The following is a 26,998-nucleotide window of genomic DNA, read 5'->3' on the forward strand; positions in this document are numbered from 1 at the left end:
TCAAAATCTTGACAGCTGCCATTAAATCATGAGGATAATCTTATGATAATAAGATGTTCATTTGGTGAAGACTTGAATAGACTGATCTCTCTCAGCTCAGCACCAGAACCCAGGGAAGAGCTTGTCAGTCCTAATAGCTGGTAAATTATGTATTTTTTGTCTTAATTAATTTTGTCTTAATCTTAATTTGGTACACTACAGTAAGAAAGTTAATCAGTACCATCATCATCATTCTTGGTACCACATATACTGTCCTTGTATTTGTCTGTGTTTCTACTTGGCACAGCGAGTAGAGTCAGAGGGTTTTGAGCTCAAATCCCACTCCAGAGACTTGAATGCACATTTCAGGCTGATATTTCAGTTTCTTGCTAAGGGTATTTGCTGTCAGATTTACAATCATAATTACAATGTATATTAATAACATAAGCAAAGGGATAGAGAGTACTTGATCTAGATGATCTGATGATTACAAAGTAAGTGAGAATGCAAACTGTGATGAGGACACAAAGAGGGTGCAAAGAGATATAGAGGTCAATGAGTGGGCAATAAGGTGACGTGGGAAGTAGAAGGTTTTTCATTTCATAGTCAGAATAGATGAGCAGATTTTTTTTTAGAGGTGTGAAACTTGTACATGCAGATTTTGAGAAGGACTTAGGTGTACTTGTAAAATGAGTACAAGAGTTCATTGGAGTTTGGAAGAGTGAGAGGAAATCTTATAGAAATTCTAACAGGATTACACAGGGTAGATTCAGAAAGAATGTTCCTGATGGTGGGGGAGTCCAGAACTCGGGATCATAGTTTGAGCAGAAGGGATAAACCTTTTAGGATTGAGGTGAGGAGAAATGTCTTCACCCAGAGAGTGGTGAATCTGTGGAATTTACTCCCACAGAAAGTAGTTGAGGCCAAAGCGTTATGTAATTTCAGGAAGGAATTAGATATAGATCTTGAGGCTCAAGCGATCAAGGGATATGGGAGGAAGGCGAGATCAGGGTATTGAACTTGATGATCAGCCATGATTATAATGAATGGCGGAGCAGGTTTGATGGGCCGAATGGCCTCCTCCTGCTTCTATTTTCTATGTATGTTTCTATGGAACAGGCGGTAAAGAAGGCAAATGGTATGTTGGCCTTCATTGCGAGTGGATTCAAGTTTAGGAGCAGGCACACCTTACTGCAATTATACAGGTCCTTAGTGAGACCGCACCTGGAATATTGTGTGCAGTTTTAGTGTCCATAGAGGGAGGATGTTTTAGCTATGGAGGGAGTGCAGTGAAGGCTCTGCAGACTGATTCCTGGGACATAGATATAGCTTTTGGGGATAAAGGGGTCAAAGGAGTGTGGGGGAGTGGGAATATCTTACCTAGTTGGACATTCAGCCATGATCATAATGAATGGCAGAGTAGGCTCGAAGGGCTGAATGGCCTCCTATTTTCTATGTTTCTAGGTTCAATAACAATTAGCACGAAATGCCATGTTAGCATTTATTGCAAGATTAAGGAATCTTGCTATATAATTGTACAGGACTTTGGTGGGACTGAACCTGGAGCACTGTGTACAGCTTGAACCTAAGTAGGGAAGGCAGTAATGCAGTGGTATTGTGTCTGAACAAGCAATGCAAAGACCCAGTGTAATGACCTGGAGACCCGGGTTTGAATACCACGAAGATGGTCGAATTTAAATTCAATAAAATATCTGGAATTGAAAGTCTAATGTCGATTATCGATTGTTTGTAAAAATCCATCTGGTTCATTAATGTCCTTTAGGGAAGGAATTGTCTGGCTTTCATGTGACCCCAGGCCCACAGCAATGTGGTTACTCTTACCTGTAAGGGCAGTTAGGGAAGGGCAACAAATGCTGGCCTTGCTAGCTATGCCTACATCCCACATCCACTGCCCAGGGGCAGCACGGTAGCATTGTGGCTAGCACAAATGCTTCACAGCACCAGGGTCCCAGGTTCGATTCACCGCTGGGTCACTGTCTGTGTGGAGTCTGCACGTCCTCCCCGTGTGTGCGTGGGTTTCCTCCGGGTGCTCCGGTTTCCTCCCACAGTCCAAAGATGTGCAGGTTCGGTGGATTGGCCATGATAAATTGCCCCTTAGTGTTAGGTGGGGTTTCTGGGTTATGGGGATAGGGTGGAGGTAGGGCCTTGGGTAGGATGCTCTTTCCAAGAGCCAGTGCAGACTCGATGGGCCGAATGGCCTCCTTCTGCACTGTAAATTCTATGAAAATAATGCAGGAACTCACCAAGACTCCTTCCAAACCCACAACTGCTACCATCTAGAAGGACAAGCGACCGCTAATTCTGAGGAACACCATCACCTGGAAGTTCCCATCAAAATCACTAATCATCATGGAAATATAGCACCGTTCCTTCGCTGTTGCTAGGTCAAAACCCTGGAACTCCCTCACAAAAAGCACCATGGGGGTACCTACACCTCAGGGATTGCAGCGGTCAAGAAGGAAGCTCACCACTACGATCTCAGGGGAATTAGAAATGGGCAATAAATTTAAGCAATGCCTATAACCCATAGATGCCTTGTTAAAAAATTAAGGAAATGATCCACTTGCCTTGGAGGCGGGATATGGAAGAATCACTAAATTAGTTCCTGGGATGACAGAATGAGTAATTTGGGTCTACTCTGCGGTTTCAGAAGAATTATCTAATTGAAACATAGAAGTGTCTGAAGGAGTTTGACGGGATACAAAGGTTGTTTCCCATTGGTTGGGGATTCTAGAACACGGGCACAGTCTTGTGATGAGGAATGTTTGGTCTTTCGAGGGATATGGGGTGTGGGCTGGAAGTGGAGTTGAAGCTGAAGATAAGCCATGATCCTGGCAGAGCAGGTTCAGTGGGCCATTTGATCTCTTCCCATTTCTTTTGTTCTAAATTATGAAAAGTTATAACCTTGGTGGTCTTGATACATAGTTTATTGAAATGTCAGAAACTGGTAGTGAAAATAATCAGAAAGGAGAATGGAATTATGGCCTTCATGCCTAGAGGAGTAGAACACAAGTTGCTAGAAGTTACGCTAGAAGTAATGCTGGAAGTTATTTGTCGTGTCTGACAAATCTGTTAGAGTTCTTTGAGGAGGTAACAAGCAAGTTAGAGAAAGGAGAATCAGTGGACGTGATTTATTTAGATTTCCAGAAGGCCTTTGACAAGGTGCCGCATAGGAGACGTTAAATAAGTTAAAAGCCCATGGTGTTACGGGTATGATCCTGGTATGAATAGAGGATTGGCTGACTGGCAGAAGGCAAGGAGTGGGGATAAAGGGGTCTTTTTCAGGATGGCAGCCGGTGACTAGTAGGGTGCCTCAGGGGTTTGTGCTGGGACCACAACTTCTTCCAATATACATTAATGATCTGGAAGAAGATACTGAAGGCACTGTTGCTAAGTTTGCAGATGATACAAAGATCTGTAGAGGGGCAGGTAGTATTGAGGAAGCAAGGGGGCTGCAGAAGGACTTGGACAAACTAGGAGAGTGGGCAATGAAGTGGCAAATGAAATACAATGTGGAAAAGTGTGAGGTTATGCACTTTGGAACTATTTTCTAAATGGGGAAATGCTTCGGAAAGCATTGGGAGTCCTTGTTCACGATTCTCTTAAGGTTAATGTGCAGGTTCAGTCGGCAGTTAAGGCAAATGAAATGTTAGCATTCATGTCAAGAGGGCTAGAATACAAGACCAGGGATGTACTTCTGAGACTGTATAAGGCCTGGATAGAGTGGACATGGAGGGGATGTTTCCACTTGTCGGAAAAACTAGAAGGAGAGGACACCATCTCAGATTAAAGGGATGATCCTTTAAAACATAGATGAGGAGGAATTTCTTCAGCCAGAGGGTGGTGAATCTGTGGAACTCTTTGCCGCAGAAGGCTGTGGAGGCCAATTCACTGAGTGTCTTTAAGGCAGCAATAGATAAGCTCTTGATTAATAAGGAGATCAGGTGTTGTGGGGAGAAGGCAGGAAATGGGGCTGAGAAAAATATCAGCCATGATTGAATGGGGGAGCAGACTCGATGGGCCTAGTGGCCTAATTCTGCTCCTATGTCTTATAATCTTATGCTTCGGCACAATCCTGGTTAAACCACATTTGGAGTACTTTGAACATCTTTGGAAGAATATATTGGCCTTGGAGGGATTGCAGCGATGGTTTAACAGAATGAGTTGAAGACTCCAAAGGTTAAACTTTGAGGAAAGGTTCTAAAACATTGGATTGTAGTTCCTGAAATTTAGTAGGCTTAAAACCAACGTTTTAAGATATTGAGGCAAACATATTGGATCAACTGAGAGAGTTGGGATGAGGAGTCCAGGGTTGGGATGAGGAGTCCAGGATTGGAAGCAAAGAGCCAGACATTTCAAGAGGGAAATTCACAAAGAGAAATTTGAAATTCTTTTCCACAAATGGCACTTGTTGCTAGATCAACTGTTAATTTTCAAAAGCTTTTACAGGATATGGGACAGTAGCAGATGTAGGTCTCAATAAAAGCAAGATGCTGGAAATGTGAAATCATAACAAAGTGCAGGAAAACTCAGCCGGTATGGCATCCTTGGAGAGAAACAGAGTTAACATTTGAAGTCCAATATTACTCCAATAGATTTTTAATATGACTCTGTGACTGGCTCCAAAGAATATTGGACTCAAAAACGTTAATTCTGATTCTCTTTCCACAAACGCTGCCAGACCTGCTGACCGGCCATAGAGCAGCTCTGTCTCCTTGAACAGCAGAACAGACCGAAGGAACTGCACCACCCAGTCTTGTTCCTGTGTTCCGAATTGAGACACTAAATAAAGATTTTGCTGGGTAGGTTTCAAAGATTTCCTGGTAACTGTGGCACTGTTCAATGCAGTGGATTTGTTGCTGATAGCTTTACAATCATTACTGAAACAGAAAATGTGGTTTGTGAGATTTTTCTGAGATCAAATTGGCTGAATTGATAGCTAGAGTGATTCTACCTTTCAAATCATTTATTGGCGGCGAAATGCTCTGGAGCGCCCGTGGATTGTGCAAAGCGCAATGTAAATACGTGCAAGTTGTTTCTTTGACTCTGCATCACAGCAGGGGCTGCAAAGAGGACTGAGCAGGAGTCAGAGCTGCTACTCCCAGGCTGCTTCAACGCAGTCCAGACCCCATGTCGTCAGCATTTAGTGGCACCGCTGAAAAAAAACTGTTGGTGCACATTGATTTTCCTTTAATTACCTGCGAGCGAAATCCCTTCAGAGCCCAGAGCCTGGGCTGCTCTTCCAACCTATCACAGCACATTGCGGAGTTGCACTCAGACGGAGGCTAGAGACTGCAGTATGAAATTCAAGCAGGAGACAAATCTCAGCAGCTGAGCTGATGGAACTTTCCTGTGGCAGCGATCAGCATGAAGGGGAGGAGAGGAGGGTCGGCAAGAAAACAGCTCTGGCACAAATAAGCCAGGCTGCTGCTGCTGCTGCTTGTGTGTGTGTGTGTGAGACAGTGTAGATCGCTTAGTGAAGATGGGCTGAGGCCTTTAGGACCAGTCGCCCACTCCCTGCATCTGAATAGACGTCAGCTTCTGGCATTTCTACAGCTGGAAATCGAAAGAAAGAAGCCACAGCGGCATCTTCCCAGGAGACGGCGATCAAATCCGCAGATCTACCCAAACAAAACGGTGAGAATCGCAGCTGTTGCTTGTGTGACTTCAGGTAAGGGCTAAGCTTCAGTACCTGGGCACTGTGCGCTTGGAAGCTTCTGAACGGAGTGGTCTCAGGGCCGTGGCTGTTTGCTATTCATTGTTGCATGGCTTCCCCTCCGACCAATGACTGCATGTGGACCTTTTAAGCTCTCTGCATGCTACTGAATTTGGGAGGTCCTGGTGATGAGAGGGAAGAGAAAACTGTATATACTAACTGCTGAATACACTGAACAGCACACTCGTCTTTTGAGCAGTTTCAAAAGGCCATGGCTTACCAGTATTATTTTGTTTTGTAAATAGCACTCATTATTTTGGCTTCTTATAGTGGTTTTGATGACTTTCCAAACTTTACCATAGAGAGATTCTGGTGTAATAGCAACAAATCTCGCTTTTGAGCACCAAATAATAATACTCTTTAACAGTTATGACTATGCACCAAGAGCTGGATAATGGGATTAGAATACTTAGGTGGTTGTTTTTTTTGGTAAAACATTTTATTAAGGTATTTATAATTTTATAAAAATAACAATAAACAGTACAAATACAAATGTAAACATAGTGCATAAAAACATCTCCATCCCTCGCTAATCCCACCTACCCTGAACAGAAAATAGCTGAACCGGCCCAACACCGCCTACAAATAATTCCACTCCACCCGGTTGAAGGCCTTTTCCGTGTCCATAGCGATCACTACCTCCATCTCCCTCCCCTCGGAGGGCATCATGGCTGTTAGCTGCCTGCCCTTAACAAACCCCATCTAGTCTTCCCCTATCACCTCCCGGACACAGTATTCTATCTTTGGGGCGAAGATTTTAGCCAACAGTTTGGCATCGACGTTCAACAGTTGGATTGGACCTGTATGACCCGCATAGTTCTGGATTCTTCTCCCGCTTCAGGATCAATGGAATCGAGGCCTGTGACATTGTTGGGGGAAGAACACCTCGCTCCCTTGCCTCATTAAATACCCTCACCAGCAGCAGGCCCACCATCCCAGATGTGAGTCAAGGTCCGGGATGTTCCCTAACACCGCCTCATAAAGTCCGCATCGTCCCAGTTTGGTGTGTAAACATTTATGATCACCACTGGCATCCCACTTAGCATGATATACCTACTTAAGGGCAGCACGGTAGCATGGTGGTTAGCATAAATGCTTCACAGCTCCAGGGTCCCAGGTTCGATTCCCGGCTGGGTCACTGTCTGTGCGGAGTCTGCACATCCTCCCCGTGTGTGCGTGGGTTTCCTCCGGGTGCTCCGGTTTCCTCCCACATTCCAAAGATGTGTGGGTTAGGTGGATTGGCCATGCTAAATTGCCCGTAGTGTCCTAAAAAGTAAGGTTAAGGGGTGGGGTGTTGTTGGGTTACGGGTATAGGGTGGATACGTAGGTTTGAGTAGGGTGATCATGGCTCGGCACAACATCGAGGGCTGAAGGGCCTGTTCTGTGCTGTACTGTTCTATGTTCTATGTACTCCCTGAGTCCACAACTGTATTCCCTGTCTCAAATGATACCCGCTTATTGATCAGGATCGCGGTCCCCCCCTCGTCTTAGAGTCCAACACCAAGTGAAATACTTTACCGACCCACCCCTTCCTCAGTCTAGTCTGATCCATTATCCTCAGGTGTGTCTCCTGCAGCATTGTCGCATCAACCTTCAACCTCCTCAAATGCGCGAACACGTGAGCCCTCTTGACTGGCCCATTCAGCCCTCTGATGTGTGGCACACCCCCCTTCTCCCGCTGATCATTCAAGTCCCGCGCCTCCACAGGGCCTCCCTCAGGCAGCCACCATCCTCGACCTCCAACAACAGTCCCTCCCCTGTCAGCAGAGCAGTTCCCCCCCGCCCACTCCCCTCCCCCCATTAACAGAACAACAATCCCAGGCCCCCTCAACAAACTTATCACCAGCTTGCCCCCCCCCCCCCCCCCAACTGTGCTTCCGTGAGCTAGACCACCCAGCTAGCCTGGTAGCCCCCGCCCATGGCGCCAAACATCCTACCCATTATTGTTCTCCCTCCCCCCCGCTCGAACATACATATTCAAAACATCACAAGCCCCAACAGACAGACATAAGAAAAAATCGACTCCCCCACCCCCCCACAAAAACAAAGTTAACTCACATACAAAACTGAGCAATGGTCCAAAAATTGATACAAAAAGCACTCCATGTACAGTCCATAACGAAAATAACTTCAACAGCACCAGCACAGCATTACCCGCTCCCAACGTTCAGTATCTTCAGTCACCTGCTAGTCTTTTGTCCTTAACAAAGTGCATTGCCTCGTCTGGTGATCCAAAGTAGGTGACCCACAAACGAGCTGGGTGTAACATTCCGAACTTCACCCCCATTCTTGAAGAGGGCCGATTTTACCCTATTAAATCCCGTTCTTCTTTTGGCCAGTTCTGCACCCAGGTCCTGATAGATGCGCAGCTCGCTGTCCCCCCATTTGCAGCTCCGTGTCTGCTTGGCCCACCGTGAAATCTGTTCCCTATCCAGGAACCGGCGCATTTGCCCCACTATCACCCTCGGCTGCTCATTCAAACACGACTTCCTCACAAGCGCTCTATGCGCTCTGTCTACTTCCAAGGGTCGAGCAAACGCCCCATCACCCAACAGCTTTTCAAGCATACTTGCCATGTATGCCCTTGCGTTCAATCCCTCGCTACACTCCGGGAGGCCGAAGATCCTCAGGTTCTGTCTGCGGGGCCTGTTCTCCAAATCCTCCACCTTCTCCTGCAGCCTTTTCTGGTGGTCCCTCATCAGCTCCATCTCCGCCTCCAGCACGGTTAGCTGGTCCACGTGCTCGACCACCTTCTTTTTCACCCTGTAGATTGCCAGTCCGTGGGCTTCTAGTCTCTGTTCCACCTGCCTTATCGGGTCTAAACCTTCTGACTTTTGCTTGGCGAAATTCTCCTGAATGAATTTCACCAGCTGTACCGTTGACCACTGGGCTTCCAATCCAAGATCCTGCACCTTCGCCATGTTCTCCTGTGCTGTAGGTTCTGCACGCGTCTTTTTTGCCCTGCTATTTCTTCTTATAAAACCACTTCTGCTCCACATCTCCTTAAATTAGTGGGAGAATTCCTCCTCTCTGTCTCACTCGCCTCCCATTTTTCCGATCAAATTCCACAAAAGTCGGGAGCAAAGGTCCAAAAAAGTTCACCACAAGCGGGAGCTACCAAATATGCGACCTCCTACTCCATGGCTGCTACCGGACGTCAGGTGGATGTTTTTAACAAGTGCAGATGCGATGGGCTGAAGGGCCTTTTCTGTGCTGTTGGACCTCTATGACTCTATAGTTGAGAATTTGGAAGTGATTTGGTGTACACTAATATGGTTTGAGTGATTTGAAATCTTGCAGCATAGAAAGTAGACACTAGACTATGGTGACGTTGCTGGCTCTTTGAAAGGTTCATAGAGTGAACCAACTTTCCCCAATAGTCTTGCAGACTCGGCTTTGTTTCCTAACTACCTACAGAACTTTTCAAGCAAGTAAGATTGCCTAATTGAGGTGCTTAAAATGATCATGGGATTCAGTTGGAACAATGGAGAAAAAAACGACGTGTGTGTGTCAGTGTGTGTGTGTTGGGGGGGGGGGGGGGGGGGCGGTGGGAAGGAGAATTTTCTTAACAGCAAGTTTTTATGTGGAATTCACTGCGCGAAAACATGATGGAGTGGATTCAATGGTTACTGTAAAACGAGAATGGGATAAATACTTGAAATAAAGGCTTGTATTTACATTAACCCTGTCATGAGCACAGACCAGTTTAAAATGCTTTACAGCTAATGAAGTGTGTTATAAGATAGGAAATAAGAAAGTCACATGACCTCCAGCAAACTCATCCAATAGCAATGAAATTTATTAATCCAATGAAACAACATTACCTGTTTCTAAAATGTTGATTGAGGAATAAATCTTTAACAGGATATGTGGTACAGCTCCCTTGCTTTTTACCTGAAGGGGAATAGATTACAGGGCTATGGAGAAACAGCAAGGGATAGGATACTGATTGAATAATTAAGGAGCTAGTGCAGGCCCGGTTGGCTGAATCGCCCTTTAATGTTGAGCTGCTTGCAGAAAAATACTTTTCACTGTACCTCGGTACACGTGACAATAAACAAATCCAATCCAATGTTCTGTATGTTTATGTTATTTTACAAAATATCTCCTTTGGTGGAGGAAAAAAAAAGAACAAGGAGGCACATCTTAAAAATACAGGAATGTTGGGCAGGAATGAAATGGGAAGGAACTGGGAAATATGGAGCTCCTGACTGTGAATGCTGCCAGTCAATTGAAATTTTCAAGACTAAGATTGACAGATTTTGGTTAGATAAGGGTATCAAGGGATGTTGAGAAAAGGGTGGGTAAACAGTTTGTCTACCAACCAAATGTAATCTGATTGAATGGTACAACAGGCTCAAGGGACTGACTGGCTGGCCTTTTCTTACATGAGGGTTCTACCATTCACTGTATATTCCCGACCTGCATTAGACCTTCCAAAATGCATTACCTCACATTTGTCCGGATTAAACTCCATCTGCCATCTCTACGCCCAAGTCTCCGAACAATCGAAATCCTGCTGTATCCTCTCACAGTCCTCATCGCTATCCGCAATTCCACCAACCTTTGTGTCGTCTGAAAATTAATAATCAGAACAGTTACATTTTCCTGCAAATCATTTATATATACTACGAATAGCAAAGGTCCCAGCACTGATCTCTGCGGAACACTTGGGGCAGCAGGGTAGCATGGTGGTTAGCATAAATGCTTCACAGCTCCAGGGTCCCAGGTTCGATTCCCGGCGGGGTCACTGTCTGTGTGGAGTCTGCACGTCCTCCCCCTGTGTGCGTGGGTTTCCTCCGGGTGCTCCGGTTTCCTCCCACAGTCCAAAGATGTGCGGGTTAGGTGGATTGGCCATGCTAAATTGCCCTTAGTGTCCTAATAAAAGTAAGGTTAAGGGGGGGGGTTGTTGGGTTGCGGGTATGGGTGGATGTGTGGGTTTGAGTAGGGTGATCATGGCTCGGCACAACATTGAGGGCCGAAGGGCCTGTTCTGTGCTGTACTGTTCTATGTTCTATGTTCTACCACTAGTCCCAGCCCTCTAATCAGAAAAGCACCCTTCCATTGCTACTCTCTACCTTCTATGACTTAGCCAGTTCTGTATCCATCTTTCCAGCTCACTCCTGATCCCGTGTGACTTCACCTTTTGTACCAGTCTGCCATGAGGGACCTTGTCAAAGGCCTTACTGAAGTCCATATAGACAACATCCACTGCCCTACTTGCGTCAATCATCTTTGTGACCTCTTTGAAAAACTCTATCAAGTTAGTGAGACACGACTACCCCTTCACAAAACGGTGCTGCCTCTCGCTACATAAATTTAGAATAGCAAATTCATTTTTCCAATTAAGGGGCAATTTATTGCAGCCAGTCCACCTATGCTGCACATCTTTGGGTTGTGGGTGTAAACCCATTCAAACACGGGGAGAATGTGCAAATTCCACACGGACAGTGACCCAGAGCCGGGATCGAACCTGGGACCTCAGCGACCTGAGGCAGCAATGCTAACCACTGCGCCACCCTGCTGCCCAACTCGCCAACACTAAGGGCATTCAAATGGTCATTGTATAGACGTATGGATGATAAGGGAATAGGGCTTTAGAGTGGTTTCACAGGTCGGCGCAACATTAAGGGCCGAAGGGCCTGAACTGCGCTTTAATGTTCTATGTTCTATGTTTTCTTGTTCCTACATAGCTGGTGCAAGGTGTTGAACTTCTATCTCTGTGTACTGTCTGAAAGATCCTGCCCACCTCCATGATGCACTTCAGAATTACAACCATCTGTGATCTCTAGATTGCTCCAACTCTAACCCTTTGTCTCACTTTTGGCATAAGCTTGGGTGTTCAGCCCTCTAATCCTATGTTAGTGGACCTTTTTCCTATAACATATCCACTCTCAGTCCTTTTAAGATCCTCCTTAAAACCAACGCTTGGTCATCTGTTCGAAGAATTCTGATGGAAGGTCACTGACCTGAAACATTGTCTCAGTTTTTTTCATTCCCCAGATACTGCCTGACCTGCTGAGTATTTCAAGCATTTCCTGATAATATTTCACATTTCCACATCTTCAGTATTTTGCTTTTGTCCTAATAGTTCCTTAACTTCTGCGACACTTTTCCTTATGCCAATGCCAAGTGCTATGACTCCTTTTCTGAGTCGGAGAAGCAATATAAATGCCATTATTTATTGTTGGGGTTAAGTCATATTTAATGGATGGAAAGGGACAATTAACCAGCACCAGTTCAATATTGGTTGCTTTGTGCTGAGGGAGGTGGCTGTCAATTCAAATACTAATCAAAGTATGGTCAAGAGCATTCTGCAAATAGCAGTTCCATAGGAAATACAACTCCGAAACAAGCCATTCAGCTCAATCAGTCTATGCCAGCATTTTTGATCCCGTTGTAGCTTTTCCAGTCATATAAACGTACGAGATAGGAGAAGCAGCCAGCTATTCGACCCCTCAAGCCTACTCCATCATTTAATAAGATCATGGCCGATCTGTTTGCGTTTCGAATTCACATTTCAGTCTACCCCCGATAACCTTTAATTCCCTTGCCTCTCTATCTCTGCCTTAAAAATATTCAGTGTCTCTTCTCCTGCAGCTTCCTCATCTCTGTCCTATCAGGGTGACCCCTAATTTCAAAACAGTGCCCCTTAGTTCTGGAGTGACAACGTTTAAGAAGCATTTAGATGAGCACTTGGTCCAAAGCCTTGTCTGCTATGGCGTTTCAAATGTTGGAAAATAGGATTTGAATAGATATGTGTTTGATGGCGGAACTGACACGATGGGCCAAAGAGCTACTTTCAGCGCTGAAAAACTCTGTCTCCAAGACCCAGAAGAGGAAACATCCTTTCCACAGCCACCTTGTCGAGGCTATTCAGGATCTTACATACTTCAATCAAGTCACCCTCACTTTCCTGAACTCTAGTGAAAACAAGTCCACCCTGTCCAACCCACTCATTCCAGGTATCAATCTAGAAAACATCTTCTGAACGGCCCTTTCCATCCTTCAATAAATAAGGGGACCAAAGCTGCACTCCGCTTTCAAGATGTGAATCTATAGAATCCCTACAATGCAGAAGGAGGCCATTCAGCCTATCGAGCCTGCACTGACTCCTTCAAAGAGCACTCTACCTAGGCCCACACCCTTCCCTACCCCCGTAACCCTGCGTATTGATCATGACCAATCCACCTAATATGCACACCTTTGGACTGTGGGTGGAAACCCACGCAGATGCGGGGAGAATTACAAATCCCACATTGGCAGTCACCCAAGGCTGGAATCAAACCCCAGTCCCTGGAGTTGTGAGGCAGAAGTGCTAACCACTGTGCCACCGTGCTGACGCCATAATGCCCTGTATAACTGAAGACTAAAATCCTTACTTTTATGTTCAATTCCTGTTTTAATAAAGGATATCATTCCATTTCTTCTTGATTAAATGCTGGATTGAGCTTTGTCTTCAAACATTCAGTCATCTCCTCCTTAATGATTGATTCCAGCAATCAATCACAATCAGCAACCACCACAGAGGTCAAGCTAACTGGTCTAAAGATTGCTACTTTTTGCCTCTCTCCCGTTTTGAATACGGACATCACATTAGCGTGTTCCCAATCCACTGGGACCTTTCCAGAATCCAGGCAATTCTGAAATATCATAACCCATGCATCCACTATCTCTGCTGCCACCTCCCTTAATACCCTAGGGTGCCGGCCATCAGGTTCTGGAGACTTAACTGTCTTTAATCCCATTAGTTTATTCAATACAGTCTCCTTAGTGATGGTTATTGTACCAAGTTCCTCTTCATTAACTGCAGTTTTTGGAAATTGTTTATCTTCTACCGTCAAGACAGAGGCAACATATTGGTTCAGTGCCTCCGCCATCTCTGTAATCCCATTATTACCTTACCAGTATCGTCCTCTAAAGGGCCAACATTTACTTTAGCTATTCGCTTCTTCTTTAGATACTTGCAGAAGCTTTTGGTATCAGTGTTTATGTTTTCTGCTAGTTTCGTTTTGTGATTCATCTTAGCTCTTCTGATTTTATTTTTAGTAGCCTTTTGCTGAACCTTAAAGTTCTCCCAAGCCTCCAGTTTACCACTAGCTTTTGCAGTATGGTCTGCCCTAGTTTTTGCCTTGATGTCTTTCTTGACTTCCTTGTTTAGCCATGGAACGTTTTTCTCCATTTTACAATTCCTCTTGATCTCTGGAAAATATTTTAATTGAGAGGTATTTAATATCTCCCTAAATATCCACCATTGTTCCTCACCTGTCCTCCCCTCAATTATCTGTCCCCAGTCTACTTGGGCTAATTCTTTCCTCAGGCCTGTATAATTACCTCTGCCCAACGCTAAAACTCTAGTTTAGCACTCTGTCTTCTCTCACTCATTCTGAATTTGAAATTCTAGCATGTTGTGATCACTCCTTCCAAGAGGATCCTTAATGATAAGACTATTTATCAACCCTTCTTCACAACCTAATACTAAATCTAAATCAGCCTGCTGCCTGGTTGGCTCCATAACATATTGCTCGAAGAAATAATCCTTCATGCACTTTATGAAATCTCCCTCGTGGCTACCCATGCCAATTTGATTAATCCAATCAATATTAAAATCACCCATGAATACTGTTGTGCCCTTCTCACCAAGCCCTCATTTTTTCTTCATTTATACTCTGCCCCTGTTTGGAGGTTTTGCTCTGGGACTTGTAAATTACTCCTTGCAAGGAGTTTTTTCCCTTGTTTTTTATTTCCCCCCAGATCGATTCAACTTTTTGGCCCGAGTGCCAATATAATTTCTTAATACTGCCTTGATGTCATCTTCAACCAATAAAGCAACTCGACTTCCTGTTCCATCCTGTCTACCCTTTTGGAATACTGATTATTTTCTGTTAGCTTGCTAATCCATGCTAATATGTTACACCCTACACCATGAGCTTTTATTTTACATCGAACATACAGTGCAGAAGGAAGCCATTCGGCCCTCTCGCACCCTCTTTCGCCCTCTCTTGCCCTCTTTCGCCGTCTTGCGCCCTCTTTCAACCTCTTTCGCCCTCTTTCACCCCCTTTCGCCCTCTGTCGCCCTCCTTCGCCCTCTTTCGCTCTCTCTCACCCTCTCTCACTCTCTGTCGCCCTCTGTTGCCCTCTTTCGCCCTCTTTCGCCGTCTTGCGCCCTCTTTCGACCTCTTTCGACCTCTTTCGCCCTCTGTCGCCCTCTTTCGCGACTGGTAAGTGTGGGGCCTGTGGGGGGGCGGAGGATCGAGCACCACGGGCGTGCTCATATGAGGTGACTGGCCCGGGATCGGTGCCCACCGATCGTCGGCCCGGCATCTCTAAGAGATGCACTCTTTTCTCTCCGCCGCCCCGCAAGATCAAGCTGCCATGTCTTGCGGGGCAACAGAGGGGAAGACGGCAACCGAGCATGCGGTTCTCATTCTCGGTGCGCCGCTTTGACGCAAGCGTCAAGGCCCGGAACATTGTCTCTGCAATCACTGAGTCAAAACCTTTACTAATTTTAAAGACCTTTGTTAGATCACATCTCAATCTTTTTTCATTATATGTATGCCCATGCTTTCTGAATCATCATTGTAAATATTTTCTGCACCCTCTCCTATGCTTCTATATCTTTTTAACTGTCTAGCGAGAAGCATTGCTCTAAGGAGAAAGGTTAAAAACTTCAGATGCTGAAAATCTGAAACACAAACAGAAAATACTCAATAATCAGCAGGTCTGGCAAACCTGTGCAGAGAGAAATAGAGTTTACATTTCAGATCGCTGACCAGGTTCTGATGAAGGGTCATTAATCTGAAACGTTCACTCTTTCTTTCTCCACAGATGTTGCCTGATCTGAATATTTGAAGCAATTTCTGTTTTTGTTTTAATTTTATCTCGCTAATCTTATTGTAATGTAACCAAGGTCAGGTTTAAAATTATTTGCTTGCTTTTCAATTTTATCCTTTAAAACTAATACTGTTTCAGTGACATTACCATTATGGCACTGTTTCCACCTTATTGCAGGACTTTTGAAAATCACATCTATTCCATTATCATTGTTTACTTTCTTTGTTCCCTCTTCAAAAAGTTCAACAAGGTTAGTCAAAGAATATTTTTATTTCTGACATTCATGCTGACGATTCATTATTGTATTTTTCTTTTTGAACTCTTCTTCAATGCTGTCCTCTAATAGAGATTCCATTATTTTTCCCATCACTGATCGGACTACAATTTCCTGGGCATATTCTATCCCCTTGTTAAATATAGTGGGCAGGATTCTCTCAGCCCGGGACTGGGCCGGAGAATCCCCGTGACCGCCGTGAATCGTGCCCACGCCGCCCCGACGCTGCCACTGCGGAGAATCGGCACCATTGCCACTACGTGGTTGGCGCGGCGCTGGTCGGGGGCTGCTCTGCGCAGCCGGCCTGCCGATTCTCGGCCCGGGATGGGCCGAGCGGCCGTCGTAAAAACGGCGAGTCCCGCCGGCGCCATCCACACCTTCTCTCAGCCAGCGGGAACTCGGCGTGGAAAGATCGGGGAGGGCGGCCTGTGGGGAGGTGGGGAGGTGGGTCCGACCCCGGAGGGGGTCTCTAATGTGGCCTGGTCCGCGATCGGGGCCCACCGATCAGCGGGCCGGCCTCTCTGGCTGGGGGCCTCCTTTCCTCCATGCCGGCCCCTGTAGTCCTGCGCCATGTTGCGTCGGGGGCGGCATGTGGAAGGAAGTCACTGCGCATGTGCGGATCCCGCGCCGCCCAGTTTGCGCTGGGATCAGCAGCTGGAGCGGCATAACCGCTCAAGTGCCATGCTGGCCCCCTGTAGGGGCCAGAATTGCTGATCCTGAGGCCTTGTTGACGCCGCCGAGAAACGCGTATAGTATATGTATAGTAATCCTTTCACTTTCTCTTCCCTACATTATTTTAAAATGAGTTAAGGATTTTAAAATTCTATTTGACTTTGGTTATATTTTTAGCAAATCATTTATGGATTTTGGGCCTTAGCTCCTCCAGACTGGCAAACTCTTCCTCCAAATACAGATTATCTCCTGTATACATTATCTCCCACCCCCGGCTCAAAGCCATGATTCTCGCACGGCGGCGATAACACCGGCATCCCTTCCACCCTAAAATGCCTCTTCACCGTGAATTGCACCGCCGGGCTCCCTGAATACCTACTCGGAGCCATTGGCAACGCTGCCATCACTATAGCCCTCAAACTAGACTCCTTACAAGATTCCTCCTCCTTCCTAACCCACTCTACCCCTTCTCCTTCCCACCATCGCCGCACCTTTCCACATTCGCCACCCAGTAATAAAAAAGGCCTTTGGTATAAAAATGGGAGAGCCTGAAAATTAAACAAGAACCTTTACATAATATTCATTTTTACAGCTTAGACCCTCCCCGCCAAAGTCAACTGCAGCATATCCCACCTCCTAAGATCCCCCTGGCCTCCTCCACCAGCTTTGTTAGGTTCCAGTAATTGAACCCCGTCTGTTCCCTCGCTACCTGAATATCCAAATACTTCAACCTATCCCTCGCTACTGTAAATGGCATTCCCCCTAAATTATCCCGCTGTCCCAGCTCATTCACTGAGAAAACCTTGCTTTTCCCTACCTTCAGTTTGTACCCCGAGAACCCTCCAAACCTCCCCAACAGGCCCATCCTTCCCATACTCTTCAGCGAGTCTGAAACGTACAGCAATGGGTCGTCAGCATAGAGCAACACCCGGTGCTCCCTCTTTCCCCTCGTAAACCCCCGCCACTCTGCCGACTCCCGAAGAGCCATCACTAACTGCCAGCGCAAATAGCAATGGCGACAGCGGACATCCCTGTCTCGTACCCTTGTGTAAATCAAAGCCTCATATTATTCATCCTCACACTTGCCCTTGGTACCACAAATCGTAGCCCAAACCCAAACCTTCCCAGAACCTCGAACAAGTACCACCACTCCACCCGATCAAATGCCTTATCCGCATCCATGGACTCCACCACCTCTGGTATCAGAGCCCCTGATGGATTCATAACTCTGTTCAAAAACCTATATTACTTGCGAGCTGTCTGCCCTTCACGAAGCCTGTTTGATTTTCTACAACCATCCCCGGGACACAATCCTCCATCCTCCCCGCCAACAACTTAGCCAATACTTTCACATCCATGTTCAATAGTGATATGAGTCTATACAACCCACATTCCACCGGGTCCTTCCTCTTTTTTGTGATTAACGTGATTACTGCCTGCATCATCATCTCTGGTAGCTCATCATTGATGGTACCCACGCGGCTGGGTCAATTAGGCTCCCCGTGAATCTCGTGGAGTATGTGCTTCCCTGCTGAGGGGCGGGGCCCTCTTATCAGGGGAGAGGAACTCACAGAGTATTCAAACCCAGCCTGAGTGTTAGCCAGGCACGGTATCCCTGCCAGGACCTGTGTACATAGTCTTTTCAAACGTCTGTAAATAAACCTTTCATTCCCAATGCTTCCCATGTGACTGCTTCAACAAAAGCAGAGCTCAACAGAACTCTATCCCAATAGTTATCATGGGTTTACAAGGTACAGTTCTTCTCACAGTAACTTCATTGAAGCCTACTCGTGACAATAAGCGATTTTCATTTCATTTCAGAGGGAGCCACCTCATGTGCGTCTTCCCCCTTCATTACGCCAACGGAAGTCTTGTGCACCAGACATACCTGGGCACTTTTCCACATTGTTGGGTGGATGCGAATGTTGTAACTGTACTGAAATAGCTTGGCGAGGGGCCCAAGTAGTCTGGAGAACAGGACTTCAGGACTATTGCCAGGATATTTTCTGGGACCTTCAGCTGTTTCTTGATATCTGGAGACGGCTGGACTCTGTGATGCTCGGTACATCAGGAGGAGACGGGTGGAATATCTAATTAGCTTTTCTGACTGAAGATTGTTGCCAATACTGCAACCTTGTCTATTATTTTATTTGATACGTCCCCTTTTTTATTTAAAATGAATTTAACTTATTACTCATCTCATCATTCAATGTCATGTCCACTAGTTCTATCTCATAGTAAATACTGAAGCAAAATAGTTATTTAATATGCTGCCATGTCTCTGTCGTTACCTGTGGTATTATCCTGCCTCTGTTTTAATGGTCCTATTCCCATCCCAGCCTTCCTTTTTATTTTGTTTTATGTTCCTTAATAATATAACTTTGGAATTCCTCTATACCTTCCAATATATTTTTTGACTTCTCTCTTAATTTCTTTGTATTCTCTCTTATCATGTACTCCTCGTGTATCTGTGTCTTTAATGTATTCCTCTTTCCTAATCTTCAATTGTTCCTTTAATCTTTATTCATCCGTGGGGTCCTTAGTTTGTTCTTTTGTTTTAGCAGAATATCATTTTCCATCAGATTATTGTTGCTCACAGTTTTAAACATTTCTCGTTATTGTGACTTTTATTCTCCCAAGATCTGTTCTCAGCCCCTCAGAATCAGCCTTAATCCAATCTATTAACCTTTTTTACATCATATTTCTGTTATATTATGGACACGAGATGTTCCCTGACTTTAAAAAAAAAATGCTTATCTCATTGAGAAAATCACTTTTTAAGAAAACAATTTGGATTGGATTTTGGATTTTGTTTATTGTCAGGTGTACCAAGGTACAGTGAAAAATATTTTTCTGCGAGCAGCTCAACAGATCATTAAGTACATGAAAAGAAAAGGAAATAAAAGGAAATACATAATAGGGCAACACAAGTTACACATAACACATAACTATGTAACACCGACATCGGGTGAAGCATACAGGAGTGTAGTATTAATGAGGTCAGTCCATAAGAGAATCATTCAGGACTCTGGTAACAGTGGGGAAGAAGCTGTTTTTGAGTCTGTTCGTGCGTGTTCTCAGACTTCTGTATCTCCTGCTCGATGGAAGAAGTTGGAAGAGTGAGTAAGCCGGGTGGGAGGGATCCTTGATTATGCTGCCTGCTTTCCCCAGGCAACGGGAGGTGTAGATGGAGTCAATGGATGGGAAGCAGGTTTGTGTGATGGACTGGGCGGTGTTCACGACTCTCTGAAGTTTCTTGCGGTCCTGGGCCGAGCAGTTGCCATACCAGGCTGTGATGCAGTGAGATAGGATGCTTTCTTTGGTGCACCTGTAAAAGCTGGTAAGAGTTAATGTGGACATGCCAAATTTCCTTAGTTTCCAGAGGAAGTATAGGTGCTGTTGTGCTTTCTTGATGGTAGTGTTGACGTGGGTGGACCAGGGCAGATTTTTGGAGATGTGTACCCCTAGTAATTTGAAACTGCTAACCATCTCCACCTCGGCTCCATTGATGCTGACAGGGGTGTGTACAGTACTTTGATTCCTGAAGTCAATGACCTGCTCTTTAGTTTAGTGGCATTGAGGGAGAGATTGTTGTCGTTACACCACTCCACTAGGTTCTCTATCTCCCTCCTGTATTCTGACTCGTCGTTATTCGAGATCCGGCCCACTATGGTCATATCGTCAACAAACTTCTTTTATGGAGTCGGAACCAAATTTTGCCACGCAGTCGTGTGTGTACAGGGAGTATAATAGGTATGCAGCCTTGCGGGGCCCCTGTATTGAGGACTATTGTGGAGGAGGTGTTGTTGTTCATTCTTACTGATTGTGGTCTGTTGGTCAGAACGTTGAGGATCCAGTTGTAGAGTGAGGAGCTAAGTCCTAGGTGTTTGATATGAGCTTTGATATGAGCTTTCCAATTAAGGGGCAATTTTAGCGTGGCCAATCCACCTATCCTGCACATCTTTGGGTTGTGGGGGTGAGACCCACGCAGATGCAGGGAGAATGTGCAAACTCCAGACGGACAGTGACCCGGGGCCGGAATCGAACCCGAACCCTTGGCACCGTGAGGCAGCAGTGCTAAACACTACGCCACAGTGCCGCCCTTGGATGTTCCCTTACTTGTACTTGTTTATATGCCCTGCTTCATTTCCCATAGTGTGATCTAATAGTGAATTTGGCCATATTGGAATTGTTGCATACTGGGTTCAAAAGAAGTCCTGTACACATTGTCAAATGCAATGTTTTGTGTTGTAATATATGAAAAATCTGAGAGATGTGGTGACTGCACTGTATTTGGGAAGAGTAATTGACTTTGGACATCAGGATTTTGGGAATTTAATTAATTTTCTGAAGTGTAGTCACTGTTGGACTGTAACTAATGTGGTAACTAATATAACGTTTCGGCCTATGACATATGCAACTGCAGATGTGTGAATTCTGAATTGACGTGCATTCCTTATTTTCCATACAGGGGACTCAGATGGTGCACAGAAAGCCAAGGGAACACTGAGGGATTCTATCCAGGTCAAATCATGGAAGAGAAGGATCACGAGATGGGATGAAGGAGGTGCCATCTTCATCCGACTAAGACTTGCTGAGAACTCGCATTTTGGACAACAGTGAGGCAAAGCCGGCCAGTCTGTTGAAGAATGGATCAGAACTTCAACCATTCCATGAAATTCCATCCTGTCTCCTGGCCCAACATTTCACTGCTGGCGGAGCAGTTCCAGTTCTGCTCTGACTCAGTGAGTAGCACCACTTTCCTCGTCGTGGCGTACAGTGCAGTGATGGCAGTGGGTGTGATCGGCAACGTGTGCCTGGTTCTGGTCATCATCAGGCAGAAGGAAATGCGCAATGTGACCAACATCTTAATTGCCAATCTGTCGTGTTCTGACATCCTCATCTCCACCATATGCCTACCAGTGACAGTGATCTACACCATGATGGACCGTTGGATCCTTGGGGCCGCACTTTGCAAGTTGACCCCATTTGTTCAGTGCATGTCAGTCACTGTGTCCATCCTGTCCTTGGTCCTAATTGCTTTGGAGAGACACCAGCTAATCATCAACCCTACTGGCTGGAAGCCAAGTGTAAGACATGCTTACTTGGCAACAGCTGTCAGCTGGTTGGTGGGGTGTTTCATCTCTTTGCCCTTTGTGTCCTTCAACATCTTGACCAACGAGCCCTACGCAAATGTCTCCTTTCTCCTGGACATGTTTGAGGACCATGCAGCTTGTATTGAGCACTGGTCTTCAGAACGACAGAAGCTAGCCTATACCACCTGCCTCTTGGTTTTTCAGTATGGCTTGCCACTACTCCTGATGCTGATTTGCTATTTCCGGATCTTTCTGCGACTTCGAAGGCGCCGGGAGATGGTGGACCGGGCTAGGGATGGCAACCGCAGGGTCAGCCACAGTCGGAGGATCAACGTCATGTTGGCATCTATCGTCGCAGCCTTTGGCCTTTGCTGGCTGCCGCTCACCGTCTTCAATACCATCTTCGATTGGAACCACGAGGCCATCTCCATTTGTCACCACAACCTGATCTTCTCCCTCTGTCACCTGACAGCCATGTTGTCCACCTGTGTCAACCCAATCATCTATGGTTTCCTGAACAGCAACTTCCAAAAGGAAGTGAAGGCCATGCTGTACAGATGTCGCTGTGGGGGGGCCTCAGACAGTTATGAGACTTTCCCCCTGTCCACGGTCAACACTGAGCTGTCAAAAGCTTCTGTGCGCCATTAACATTGTGCCTTTGTGGATGACTTGACATTCGTTGTTTTTGCTGTTTCTACACCCGACGATTCCATCCCTCACCTTATGCCTGGTTTGATCAGTGATAATTATGTAGATCTGTGATGAGGTGGCATGCCTGATGCAGTGATGGATGACCTAGAACAATGCCCAATGGTTTGAAAATCCATGTCTCCCTAAATGCACCTTCTCAGTGAAGCAGGACAGTGAAATGCAGGCCTGAGCTGAATATGATGTTGACAATGAATTTAATTCCTATTTGCATTCCTGTGGTTATGGACCATGGGCAGGTTGAGGTAACCCTGTGGGTTGTGTTGTTTGTGTGGCTTACTGGGATCCTGCCTATCCAGTCTGCTGGTGGTCCTCAATAAAGTTTGCACAACTGAGTGAGGGCAATGTCTGATGGATTGGAGGTGTGGGCGAGGGAGTGGCCACCATACGGATGATGCTAGTGGCATCTCATCACAATGCCAAAACGATGTCTGAAGCACCCTTGCGGGCACAAGATCTTCAGGTTGAGTGATGTTCAGTTGCAGTGTGTGTAGTATTTCTGAGTTGAAGATTACACTGTTTTCGAGTGTTAATGATTATCCCACAAAACAGTTGCAAGACTGAATTAAAGGCATGTTGCAACATTGGAATTGTTTGTTGTAAGTAAAATTTTTATCAAAAAAAGGAACATTTTGTTGAGCTTGATTGGCCTACTTTCGTGCTCTTGGACTTTTCATTTCTCATTTACATGAGCACACTTGGAAATGAGGTGATTTCCAAGCCTATCTCTTTGTCACTGACCATGCAAGGCAGTCAGTTGGACTGAAACATGGGGCAGGAGAAGTGTGGAAGGATGGTTTTAAACCCACGCTCCATTTTGTTGTGCAGGTGCTGCAATCAGAGCCTGGTAGCAAGGCTCAGTTACTCACTGCCTATATAACTGTGCCACATGGGGAACTCTGTACGTATAAATTACAAAATTGGATGATTTTAAAAGAGAAAAACTACATCCTAAGATTGCCTGTAGTCAGAGGACAAGACAAAGCTCTTGATTGATGGGGAAATATTCAAACTGAAACAGGAATTCTGTCTTTTTAATATATATTTACGTAAAAATGCATGATATTGTTTACTATAGACACTGATGTTGTACCTCCATGTTCTTTTGCCAAACTTTAGGGGCCAAACCTCTTCAGACATGAATCTTGAGCAGAGAAGAGGGGTGAGGGAGGTTCTGGTGCTAGCAGTGTGAGGAAATATTCTTCTGCAGCTCAGTGAGAATAATGATGGGTGGACACTTTCTCCTCCGTTGTAAATCAGCCGATGTCTATTCGCCATCCATTATATAAGCAGCCCTGATTTTGTTTCAACTAAATTGAATGTAAAAAAGAAATGGGGAAGGGTGTCAATTTGTAAAGGCCATGGACAAGCCTCAGAATTTCTTCATTCTGTTCCAGATGCTTTGTAAATATTTCAAATTGCTTTCTGTTCAACCTTCAGTAAAATAACCTTTTGATGTAACTCGTTGAATGTAATGCTGAGGTAAGATATTACCATCAAATGTCCCAATAAAATATAAGATTGAGTTGTTCATATTGCTTTGTTATTCACCATTTCAAGAATTCCCTGATTTCTTCAAGGACTCCCTCTTCAGCAGAGAAAATTCTTCAAGGATATATGTAATAGATATAAGACTTAAGAGCAGAATTAGGCCATTCAGTCTGCCCTGCCATTCAGTCATGACTGATATTTTGCTCACCCCCATTCTTCCTGCCTTCTCCACAGCCTTCTGCGGCAAAGAGTTCCACAGATTCACAGATTCACCATCCTCTGGCTAAAGAAACTCCTCCTCATCTGTGTTTTAAAGGATCATCCCTTTCGTCTGAGATTGTGCCCTCGGGTTCTAGCTTTTCCTACAAGTGGAAACATCCTCTCCATGTCCACTCTATCTAGGCCTCTCAGTATCTTGTAAGTTTCAATAAGATCCCCTCTCATCCTTCTAAACTCCAATCAGTACAGACCCAGATTCCTCAACTGTTCCTCATATGACAAGCTTTTCATTCCACAAATCATTCTTGTGAACCTCCTCTGGACCCTTTACAAGGCCAGCACATATTTCCTTTGATATGGGACCCACAATTGCTCACAATACTCCAAATGGGGTCTGACCAGAGCCTTATGGAGCCTCAGTACATCCATTATTCTAGCCCTCTGGCGTGAATGCTAACATTGCATTTGCCTTCCTAACCGCTGAAATCCATATAAAATACATCAAAGGAGAAAAAGAAAAAAGGAGTCCGGGACAGCTCATAGTTACCATAGAGTCCACTCCTCCCCCTCCCCCTCCCCACACACACACTCAACGCCATATAACCTCTGAAAGAGTGCCGTACATTATACCCAAGAGTTCTAAACCCCCCCCTGCCAACTCCTTTCCAACTCCTCCCGTTCACTGCCTCTTGTAAAACTCCTTCCCCCAACCTCGGTTCCTTCGCCCCAACTTTCCACCCCGGCTAGACCTCTTCTGCCAGGCTCCGATGGCCGCAGCCCCTCCCCCCACCTCACTCCCGTTCACTGGCCGGCCAGCGTGGAGGCCCCCGTCCGGGTCCCTTTCCCCCTTGCCCGACCCTAGGAAAGCCCAAAAATCCCCCTTTTAGCGCACAAACCCCGCATATCCACCTACACCCCAAAGAGCCCTCACTTCGAGTGAAAGTCCCATCACTTCCCTTGTCCAAATATACACAACATTGGCTCCTGTAGCCCATACACCCGCACGCAGTGAAACAAACAAACAAAAACAAAAAAATGAAAATAGAGTCATGGGGTTACATTGGCACATGGTCATTTCTCAATTTCTCAGTTCTGCCACAGTCCTTCTGCCTTTGCAAACTCCTCCGCTGCTCCACTGTTCCAAAATAAAAGTCCTTGAACTTGCAGGTCACCCTCAGCTTCGCTGGATATACAATGCCGCACTGCACCTTGCTAATGTACAGTGCCCTCTTCACCCGGTTGAAAGCAGCCCGCCTCCTCGCCAGCTCCAGCGTAAAGTCCTGGTATATACGTATACCAGCTCCAGCCCACTGCACCACCTGCTTCTGCTTGGCCCAGCACAGGACCTTCTCCTTCACACTGTACCTATGGAAGCACAGAGTCACTACCCTTGGCGGCTCACTCGTCTTTGGTACAGGCCTCCACGACCGATGAGCACGATCCAGTTCATATCAGGAGGGATTCTCCCCCTCCCCCAATAGTTCCACCAGCATCGCAGCAAAATACTCAGTCGGTCTCTGCCCTTCCACTCCTTCGGGCAGCCCCACAATCCTCAAATTTTGTCGCCTGAACCTGTTTTCCAGGTCTTCCAATGTTCCTCGCAGATCCTTGTTCACCTCCATAACCTTCCGCATCTCCTTCCCCATCGATGTAAGTTGATCACCGTGCTGCAATAATGTCTCCTCCACTTCCTTCAGCGCCTCCCCTTGCTCCCGCATCTCCGCCATTGCGCTCGCCACCGCCGTCGTCACCGGGAAAATCGCCTCCTCCACCAGCACACTCAAACCTCCCTCATCTCCTTCCTCATTGTCTCCATGTATTTTGGAAACTGCCTTTCAAATTCCGCAGCCATTACCTTAGTTATTTCTTCAGCCGTAAGCAATGCGGCCTCCCCTGATACTTCAGCCTCCATTTTCCTTGGTGACCCCGCAGTGACCTTTCCACTCCCCGACGAACTTTCAGCTGTTTTCACAGCCGTTTTCTTACTGGACCTCGACATATCCCTTCCTTGTACTTTCTCCTGGCCTTCACCGCCTTCGTTGCCCCTAGGACCGGGCGTCAATCCCCAACAATGCCATTCCCGAACGGGAGCCCTCCAACACACGGCTGCCTCCCGCCCGCCGTCACCGGAAGTCAGCCGTCACCGCTTCCTCAATGGCCTTGGTGAGATCATTTCACAGTTGTTCCCTCTGCTGTGAGAATTCAGCTTTCATAAAGGCCCTCAAGTCAGCTTGAGGCTTGAGGCTACATGCTGGAAGAGGCTTTTGTCTCTGCTGTACCTTCAGCGAAATCTTTCACTGTTCCCCCCCTCTTTCGCCCCCCCTCTTTTGCCCCCCTCTTTTCCCCCTCTTTCACCCCCCCTCTTTCGCTCCCCCCTCTTTCGCCCCCCCCCTCTTTCGCCTCCCCTCTTTCGCCCCCCCACCTCTTTCACCCCCCACCTCTTTTGCCCCCCACCTCTTTCGCCCCCTCTCTTTTGCCCACCCCTTTCGCCCCCCTCTTTCACCCCCCCTCTTTCTCCCCCCTCTTTTGCCCCCCTTTCACCCCCCCTCTTTTGTACCCCCTCTTTCGCCCCCCTTCTTTCACCCCCTCTATCGTCCCCCCTCTTTTGCCCCCCCTTTCACCCCCCTCTTTCGCCCCCCCTCTTTCACCCCCCTCTTTCACCCCCCTCTTACCCCCACTCTTTTCCCCCCTACCCCCCTCCTTCCACCCCTCTTTCCCCCTCCCCTCTTCCCCCCCTCCCCTCTTCCCCCATCTTTTCCCCCTCTTTCCCCCTCTTTCCCCACTCTTTACCCCCCTCTTTCCCCCCGTTTCCCTGCCCCCCTTTTCTCCCCCCCTTTTCCCCCTTTCGCCCTATGTCGCCCTCTTTCGGCCTCTGTCGCCCTCTTGCGCCCACTTGCGCCCACTTTCCCCCTCTGTCGCCCTCTGTCGACCCCTTTCGCCCCCTGTCGCCCCCTTCGCCCTCTGTCGCCATCTCTCGCCCTCTTTCGC

At 46.4% G+C, this 26,998-nt stretch overlaps 1 protein-coding gene across 1 annotated transcript; it reads left to right on the plus strand.

The window, feature by feature from the left end:
* The first annotated feature begins 4,742 nt into the window (after positions 1-4,742).
* On the plus strand, positions 4,743-23,831 carry npy8br (neuropeptide Y receptor Y8b). Its single transcript, XM_038785537.1, has 2 exons — positions 4,743-5,671; positions 20,968-23,831. The coding sequence occupies exon 2, from the start codon at positions 21,146-21,148 to the stop codon at positions 22,238-22,240; it is 1,095 nt and encodes a 364-aa protein (XP_038641465.1). The 5' UTR covers positions 4,743-5,671; positions 20,968-21,145; the 3' UTR covers positions 22,241-23,831.
* The last annotated feature ends 3,167 nt before the right edge of the window (positions 23,832-26,998 follow it).

The sequence above is a fragment of the Scyliorhinus canicula genome, chromosome 26 (genome assembly GCF_902713615.1).
Source record: "Scyliorhinus canicula chromosome 26, sScyCan1.1, whole genome shotgun sequence".
Taxonomy (NCBI): Eukaryota; Metazoa; Chordata; class Chondrichthyes; order Carcharhiniformes; family Scyliorhinidae; genus Scyliorhinus; species Scyliorhinus canicula.

Excerpts from the sequence above, each read along its gene's own strand:
- npy8br (XM_038785537.1), top strand. The coding sequence starts at position 21,146 with ATGGATCAGAACTTCAACCATTCCATGAAATTCCATCCTGTCTCCTGG.